The following is an 8,979-nucleotide window of genomic DNA, read 5'->3' on the forward strand; positions in this document are numbered from 1 at the left end:
GGAACATTTATCTGGAAATTATCACAACAGATTTCTCAAATTAAGCAATTAATTTCAAGAAAATCTTGTAAATTACTTTTAAGGTTTACCAAAGAAAATAACTATAAATATACAATGGGTCAAAATTAATAATAAAGGCAAAAGAAGAAGCAATGATATTTGAATTCCAGTGATTAGCTCCAAGATAACAACCTACACCCAGTTTTTCCTTCAATTTTCTAACTAAAGTTAAGGTAATCCATGTGGCTGTGGGTGTCTGTTGTGTACAGAGATATAAAGAACATGAATTCCCATATATATGCATTTTGACACATCTGCACATGGCCATATACATAAATGTATATATGTCTACATTACATGTATATAAAACATCAGGCATAAAATAATTTTATGTCTATTTTCTTCTGATTGATAAAAGTTTGCAGCAGCATAGTGACTTGCCACATTGGGTCTAGATGTATATACATGTGTATATGTAAAAGCCAGTCTTTATTTCACTCAGATATTACATATTGGATAAACACTGTGATTCTTTAGTTTTAAAGAGGATGGAGCTGGAGCTATCAGTGAAACCTGCATCTAAATAGTTTCTCTTCATTTCATCACAAGTAAGGAGTGTTCTCTAAGGAAATGGTGGTTCACTAGTCATAATATCCACAAGTGGGCAATGTGTTGAAAATACCTGCTTCCAGCCAGAGAACTGGCTTCCTGCCCCAGAAAGCTTTTCCCCATTTGGTGGGCAGAAAGGTGGTAAGGGGTAGAGAGCTATATGTGTTTATCTATCACCAATGTAAAGGAGGAATCAATCTACATTATTTTAATTCTTAGGCTAATGAATGTGGTGCCCTAAAGAGTTTCTTTTGGAGAGTGAGGATAAGGGCTAGCAGGGTCAAGGTGTTTGACCTCTAAGATCTCTTCTGTCTCTAAGCCTGTGATCCTATGATCCATTTCCCCAATGACTTTGAGTGTTCGTTCCCTTTGCCCCTACGAAGAGCTTTATTTTGTTTAGGGAGGGCTTCGAAGGTTAAAAAAAAAAAGGCTGCACCAAAAGTTCAGTTAACCAATGATGCTTCCAACCCTTGCGGAAAGGCTAGCCGTTAGAAACATAACACAAAAACCCCATGAATTAACAGGCTGCAATTCTGTTTTCACCAGAGTAAGGACACAAGCAAGACTCAGGGGACTGTAAGTGTTAATTTTAATGTGCTGTTGCAAAGAACAGGAATTGGACATTTTCAGCGTCATATTTAAAACATGGTACATTGACTAATACGTGAAGTGGTGCGTTAATGGGCTAAATTAACTTACAGATATGAATTTTACATAAAATGGATTAATATTATATGTCATGTGGAATTTTAAATACTCCATCTCCATGAATTTTAAATAGTTACGTGCTCTAATTTAATGCTCAAAACAATTGTTTTTCTTGAGCCCACTTTTGTGTTCATTTTGGACAAGAGCAAAAAAATCCCCCAGAACCTACAGTAAGATTTTTGTTATTTGTAAAATCTCCTTTCCTGGGACCTGTATTGAGCATTCATTTAAGATTTTTTTTTTAAGATGGAAAGGCAAGACACTTCAATCTAAGATTATATTTCTGAATTTGTGAAAGGCTTTGCTCCAGATAATGAAAAGAACGAAGAGCACAATACATAAATGTGCCTGCGCGAAAGAAAACACGATCTGTCTTTCTTAAGGTGCTCAAGTCAAAGCGGCAAGGACTGAATGGATCAGCGGTGGAGGGTCTCAGCGCGGGTTTTTTTCCCCCTCTTTTTAATTGTATTAAGCTAATGTGAGGCTAGTGATGGGGATGGCTGGATACGAGGACACAGAGCTCCTCCGCTACAGTGCACGGGCACAGAGTGTATACCAGCTACACATTCCCGCAGTTCTTCATAGGAACTTCTCTCTCTCTCTCTCTCTCTCTCTCTCTCTCTCTCTCTCTCTCTCTCTCTCTCTCTCTCTCTCTCTCTCTCCTTCTCTCTCTCCATCTCTCTCTCTCCATCTCTCTCTCTCTCTCTCTCTCTCTCTCTCTCTCTCTCTCTCTCTCTCTCTCTCCCCCCCCTCCCTTGGGCACGCACCAGCCTTGCCCACCTTCTCTCGTGCTTTGAGCCCAGACCCACAGCGTTGACGGAATGGAGCATCCTTCCCATTGGCCCAATCGTCATTCCCTGAGGTGGCACCGTCCACCTGATTGGTTGGTGGCCGTGGACCTCCCGCCCATCCCCTTCATTGCCTTTCCCCCCACCCTCCCCACCAACGCCACCCTAAACCCCAACAACCCTTTCCACTCCCTCCCGCCCCTCGCGGCCCCTTCTTTGGCTCGCGCTCCTCTCTCTGGGCCGGCGCGCGAGCCCCGCCCCCTGGCCTTCATTCTCTATAAATATAGCTACGCTGCGGGCTGAGGAGAGAGCATAGTGGAGGCGAGAGAGTGTTCAGTAGAGAGGGAGTTAAGAGTGTTTCAGGGAGAGGGAGTGAGAGCGCGATCAAGGGAGAGCTCGGAGAAGGCGGAGAGGAGACAGCTGCAGCAGCAGCAGCAGCAGTAGCGGCGGCGCCGGCGGGGGCTTTTAGCCTGAGCTCAGAAGGGAGGGAATAAGGACCGGGGGTGGGTTGGTTTCTTTTTCGTGCATGTGTTAGCTTCTTTCTTTTTCTTTTTTTAAATTTATTTTTATTCGCACGGTCCAGTGGTGCTCCGCTGAACAGAAATTCCCTCGCCAACCCCGGACCTCGCTTTCAGGGACAGGCGGCTCTCGTTGTCAATTGTGTTGCCAAAGGACTAGGAGCGATCCTCCCGTGTCTTAAGCCTGGATTGAGGGAAGCGAAAGATAGGGACCGGGGCAGGGGGCGAGCGCAGGCTGGGGGTGGCGGCGGCTGGGTGGGGGGTGTTCTTCTTGCCCTCTCCTTTGCCCTCCCGGGTCTCCTCTTCGTGGCCGAAGCCAGAATCCGCTCGCAGAAGGGCGCGCACCATGAAAGCAGTGAGTCCCGTCCGCCCCTCGGGCCGGAAGGCGCCGTCGGGCTGCGGCGGGGAGCTGGCGCTGCGCTGCCTGGCGGAGCACAGCCACAGCCTGGGAGGCTCGGCGGCGGCCGTGGCTGCGGCGGCGGCGGCGCGCTGCAAGGCGGCCGAGGCGGCGGTGGAGGAGCCGTCCCTGTGCCTGCAGTGCGATATGAATGACTGTTACAGCCGCCTCAAGAAACTGGTGCCCACCATCCCGCCCAACAAGAAAGTCAGCAAAGTGGAGATCCTGCAGCACGTTATCGACTACATCCTGGACCTGCAGCTGGCGCTGGAGACGCACCCGGCTCTGCTGAGGCAGCAGCCGCCGCCGCCGCCGCCGCTGCATCACCCCTCCTCTGGGAGCTGTCCCGCCGGACCCCCCCGGACCCCGCTCACAGCCCTCAACACCGACCCGGTAAGAGGATGTCGCTCCCGCTGCGGGTGGGGAAGGGCCGGGGGCTGGAATGTGCCCTGGAGCGAGGAGGCGGGCGGGCAGCGCGGGGCGCACAGCGCCCAGGAGCGGGAGAGGGACGTGCGCTGCGGTGGGGGAGACTCGGGCTCCCGGGAACAAGGGTATAGAGAGCTCTCCAGGGCTTGTTGCGCGCGGGCGGGCCGGGGGCGTATGGCTAGCTGGCTAGTGTGAGTCTCCTGTGGGATCCACCCGGGCAGTCCTTGCTGAGAAGGAAGGGGGTTTGCTGTTAAGGAAAATCAGGACCAGCCTGCGAATCTGGAGCCTAGGGGCTGGGGCCGGAGGGTTTGCTTTTTTTTTTTTTTTTTTTGCCCTCTTATTTGCAATGCGGGGTGGAGTGGGGTGGGTTGCTGGATCGGGTCCAGGAGAGAATGACAGCTTCTTCACTCCTCTCTTGTAATCTGGGATCCCGGTTCCCCCGATGCTGCCCACCCATTCATTCTTGGTCCGTAACCGCCAGCCCTGGTGGTGTGGATAGAAGGGACAGAGGCGGCCGGACAGGGCTGTCGTATGTCCAGTCCAACCTATTTGCCCGATAGGTCTTGTTCAGTCTCGCCTGGACCTGCTTGTCTGAGCACAGTGCTGTCCCTCTTAGTGAGTGTGTGTGTGTGTGTGTGTGTGCCTGCGCGAATGCTGTAGCTGCAGAACAAAACCTAGGGTTATGAATAGGTTCCTTATTCGCTTCTGATAACTTTTTCCCCCTTTCTTTTACGTTTTTGTTACTGTTTCAGGCTGGTGCTGTTAACAAACAAGGGGACAGTATTTTGTGCCGCTGAACTGAACTCTTAAGGTGAGTGGTCATTTGCCTTTCTCTCCAGGTGCCTAATAAACCTTCAACCAGTTTCTCCTTTCTCGCCCCCTTACACCCCGCTTGGGTCCACCGAGCATTTTACCAGAGCTAACTCTTTGTGACTCAGTTCCCCTACACCCCTCCCTCTCAACCTAGTTAACAAGTTAAGTCGGTTCTTGCCCTCCTTCGGTAACTTAGGACTCACTTTAAATGGAGGCGAGATCAGCAGCTCTACATCTTTCTGGAGCGTCTCTTTGCCTATCTGTCAGGCAGGTTTCGCCTCAATTTTTTGTTTTTTTTTTTTTTTTATAAAGAGAGGCACTAACACTGTTCCGGTTTCTTTTACCAAACACTTGGATGGTAGAAGAAGGAAATGGGTTTTTGGGAAAGGGGCTCCAGGGAGGATTTCCCCCTCTCCAAAGCTTCTAGCAGGGGCTTGCAGCTGTGTATTCCTCTGTTTGGCCTAGCCTGGGAGCTGTGGTTGTTGTTTGACCTGGTTTGTTTTGGGTTGTTGATCAAGCATGTCTTGTGTTTTGTTGGTGGCGCCAGTTAGTCTGGAGCAGAATGGTTCACACACCCCCTCTATTCATTCCTCTTCCACAGGTGTGCAGCAGGCAGAGCCAGAGGAGCACAGAGAGAGACAAATTAGAGAGGGAGGGGGAAAAGGAAAAAAAAATCAGCCATCAGAGGAAAGGAAAAAAATCAGCAAACCCTAGAATCCTTTTCATGGTCATTCCAAGAAAAAAACAAAAACTTTCACCCTTTTTTGCACGTTCATGAGCATTTAAACATGATATCTGTTTTGTCTCTTCATTTATAGCAGCTGTGAATTGTACATTTCTGTGTTTTTTGGAGGTGGGGTTAAACTTTTGAACAGAAAGTGTGACTGGACTGATGAATAGAAGACCAAGAGTAAATCAAAACTTTAGCAGTATACTTTGTGACCAAGGAGCTGAATTTTTTTTTTGAAGCTTTACTAATCTACCAGAGCATTGTAGATATTTTTGACATCTATTGTTTAAAATAGATGATTATATTGGGGCCAGGGAACTTTCTTCTCCCTGTGAGAATGTTACATATTGTATAGATAACTGAGTGACATTTCATACTGTGTATATATAGAGATGTTCTATAAGTGTGAGAAAAGTATATGCTTTAATAGACTACTGTAATTATAAAATATTTTTAATTAAATATTTTTTGTAAATATTATAAGTGTGTGTTTTCTTAATCTGTGGGAATATTTCTTTTGGAAAATTATTTTTCAGCTCAGTTAAAGAGCTGACGATATGAAAATATCTGGAATGTCTTTTTGTTTGGTTTGGCTTTTAATTTGTTTTTGTTTTGCCCAATGTCTTAGACTCGGAAGTTACAGTTATAGCTAGTGGTCCTGCATGACTGCATGAGATGTTTAATTACAAATAAACTTGTTCTGAGTCCATACAAAATGTGTTTTCTTTAATATAGATAGAAAACCTTGTATTTGTACCGTACATTCTGAAAATACACTTGTCAGTTGAGGTACTGGACTGTTTAGTGTATTATATAAGAAGAGCATTTAGAAGAAATACGCCGGCTTTTGTTTGTTTTTCTTTCAAAGATGCAAAAAGTGGATTCTAAAGACTTTTTTGCATATTGGATGGGTAAATGCTTAGATTTTTAATAAGAGTGTAAGAAATCTGTTGTTGCATCAAAATGAAAAGAAATTTACTCACCAAACTTCATTTTACACTAAAGCTTAATAATCACAAACTTACATGTCTGTACAGAATAATAAATTATAGAAACAAAAAATATTCTCTGCTTGCAACCAAAGGACAAACTCCTACTAATAAACAGTTACTGTTTCCTTTCTCCAAAGAATAATGATAGGTGACTGGGGAAAACAGCATAATGGCAAATCCTTCAAGCAGGGGTATGTTGTAAGTCAATTTTCAAACGTTAACTTAAGTAGACCAAAAAAATCTGATGGCCGCATCTAGATTATTTTTTATATAAAATGATTTTCACTACAGCTGTGTTAGTTACAGTTAAGGAACTGTTAAGTCTCTTGTGATGTGTAACTTTTACATGTGAACATTAAAGTAGATTTACCTGTCTTGTACTGTGATTCTTTGGCCTTATTTCTTCAATCCTTCACATTTATTTGAAGGGTCAAGTTTTGATTTCTTTTTCTTTTTTTTCTTTGGGGTAGTAAATTTTTCCAGACCAGATATTTCTATCAAGGCTATGTGAATGTTAGATATCTTCTGTAATCAGTAGCCTGCACACAAGTTAGATGGAATTTTCAGAGTAGGAGTGAATTAAGTAGGATTTAATTGGGTGCTTTGTAAATAGTTGGACAACTCTGTAACATGGTTCTGTTTGATTTAAAAAAAAAAGTGAGAGGATTTGTTTCACATTATAAAAGAATCAAAAGTATTATAGGCCCAAGGAACTTTTTATTAGGTTGAAGTCAAATATTTGTGAGAAAATGAAATATCACAGTCACTAGTTGTGAGTCGAAGTGGCAACACATCGAATAAACAAAATTGAACACTTTCTAAATAAAAACACAGTAAGGTCCATTAGACCCAAGCAAGTCCAAATCCTTTCTATTTATTTGAACTCTTTATACTTTCTCCATCATCAATTTTCCCCCTTACTGCAATGACACTCTTGGTGTTTGATATTTATAGAATTTAATATATTTGATGTTGATTCTAGTCAAATCAAATATGGACTTGTGGAAATGAAATTCATTTTGATTTCAGTACTCTTCATCTGAATAATGTATCAAGAGAATAATACTAAACCACTCTTCTGAAATTCCAAAACTAAAGAATGTTGATAACTATATTCTTTGTTATTTAAAAGGAGGGAGGATTTTCTCCTTTTTTATTCCAATTTAGTTTTGGTGAGATGTAAACATTTGATTCCCAGCCATGTTTTATTTCAGTTGGACATTTGTCATGCCTGGCTGCTGAATCTTACCTAAGCCAATTGGTACACATAAGTTTTCCTGTAGATTATAAATCTTTATTTTAAAAAACAGCAACGTTTTCCGAACTTTGTCTATTGATGCTACATTTCTCTTACATCTGTTTACCTGGAAAGGAAAAAAAGTTTAAAGGACACAGGAACTGTTTCGTAGTCTTTATTCCATTCAAGAATTGACTTCTCCCACACCTCGGCTAAGCGATAGGGGATGGGTAGCCATTCTTTTTTCAAATTGGGCAAGTCTCTGTTTAGAAGGAGGAAAAATGTATTTGGAATATATTATTTCATTCTGCAAGCTAGAGTATTATTTCATTCTACTAAATACAAACTGCTCCTGATACCAAATGTTTGGGTGAGAAAGAAAAAATTCAAATCAGTTATCTAGCTATTCGTAAATATCCAGAAAATTGGTTTAATATCTAGAAACTATCTGGATATTTGACTAGAATTTTTCTATTTCAATTTGGGATCTTGGCACAGATTAGACAAAAAAGAAAGAGGCATTTATCACATCAAAAGGAAAAAAAATGTATCTCACACAGTGGGTGCTATTTCTAGGGTTGTTATAAAATCCTGACATTTCAAACATCTCTGATGTTCAAAAGTGAAAAATCTGCTTTTTTCCATTTAGAAAGCATAAATACTTAGGACTTTTGTAAGTTTGGCTTCAACTGTCAAGATTTAACTGCATTGCTAAATCTTTTTCCATAATTTAGTCCCTCAAAATCTCAAGGTTTGGGTGCCTTCTATAACAACAAATTGTCCCTGAATAGACATTATTTTATTTTGTTTGTTTTTTACTTGACTTATACTGAGTTACTTGGTTTTTCATTATCGAGGAGTTAATTTGATTGATTACTTCCATTAATTACAATTGTCTTCTATTAGTGAGGGAAAATGTAGCTCCGTTTCATAAAATGTTATTCAAATTTAATTCAGCACTTTGCTGAATACCTACTATGTGCAAGGTGCCATGCTAGTTACTGTGAGTGGATGATTCATATGTTATCAAGACATGATGCCTGCTCTCAGGGAACTGAAAACAAAAGAAAATCCTGGTTGAAAATCTAAATGTTTTCCCTTTCCCATCTGCTTGGTGGGTCACAGTCCCTCAAATAAAAGTTCTGGAACGTAATAGATAGGAAATTTTACTAGAAAAATCCAAGTAAATAACAGTAACCATAAAAGCTATCATTTCTGTAGCTCTTTAAGGCTTAGAGAGCAAAATATGTCAAAAGGAACATTTCTGATATCATACAGATATGAATACCTTTACTGTGCTGTCTTCCATACTTTTGATTGTATAGGAGCTAACTGGTCCGATTCTGCACTCTTGGTTCTACTGGATCTAGCAATATGCCCTCCAGAGCAACCTCTGGGGAAAAGCCCTCCCATTTATCCTTCTCCACAAGGGGATATGAATTCTTTCACTACAGTGTAAATGTTGAATATAAATCTTCCTTCATTTACCAACAGTTTAAGTTTCAACCCACGCATATAAAAATTATTCCTCTCACCACCTAGCTATTAAAACTTAAGGCATTTTATGAAAATCTCAATGCTGCTTAAAAGAATCATGGTATAAGCAGTATTTGGATGTTAATTTGAGTGATGACTATGCCTCATTCTTGCAGCAATCAATATGAAAAAGGTGCTGATGGAAAGCTTTGCAAAGAAGAACCTAGTACATTTCCTTAATTAAAAAAATGGAATAAAGATCAGTCATATATATCTAATTGAAAG

At 41.9% G+C, this 8,979-nt stretch overlaps 1 protein-coding gene across 1 annotated transcript; it reads left to right on the plus strand.

Annotated features, from left to right (window-relative positions):
* The first annotated feature begins 2,408 nt into the window (after nucleotides 1–2,408).
* ID4 (inhibitor of DNA binding 4, HLH protein) lies at nucleotides 2,409–6,361 on the plus strand. The gene is made up of 3 exons (XM_036746656.1): nucleotides 2,409–3,413; nucleotides 4,199–4,257; nucleotides 4,861–6,361. The coding sequence occupies exons 1-2, from the start codon at nucleotides 2,970–2,972 to the stop codon at nucleotides 4,241–4,243; spliced, it is 489 nt and encodes a 162-aa protein (XP_036602551.1). The 5' UTR covers nucleotides 2,409–2,969; the 3' UTR covers nucleotides 4,244–4,257; nucleotides 4,861–6,361.
* Nucleotides 6,362–8,979: the final 2,618 nt, after the last annotated feature.

The sequence above is a fragment of the Trichosurus vulpecula genome, chromosome 1 (assembly GCF_011100635.1).
Source record: "Trichosurus vulpecula isolate mTriVul1 chromosome 1, mTriVul1.pri, whole genome shotgun sequence".
NCBI lineage: Eukaryota > Metazoa > Chordata > Mammalia > Diprotodontia > Phalangeridae > Trichosurus > Trichosurus vulpecula.

Excerpts from the sequence above, each read along its gene's own strand:
- ID4 (XM_036746656.1), top strand. The coding sequence starts at position 2,970 with ATGAAAGCAGTGAGTCCCGTCCGCCCCTCGGGCCGGAAGGCGCCGTCG. Across the intron at positions 3,414-4,198 it reads CAGCCCTCAACACCGACCCG|GCTGGTGCTGTTAACAAACA; the intron begins GTAAGAGGATGT and ends TTACTGTTTCAG.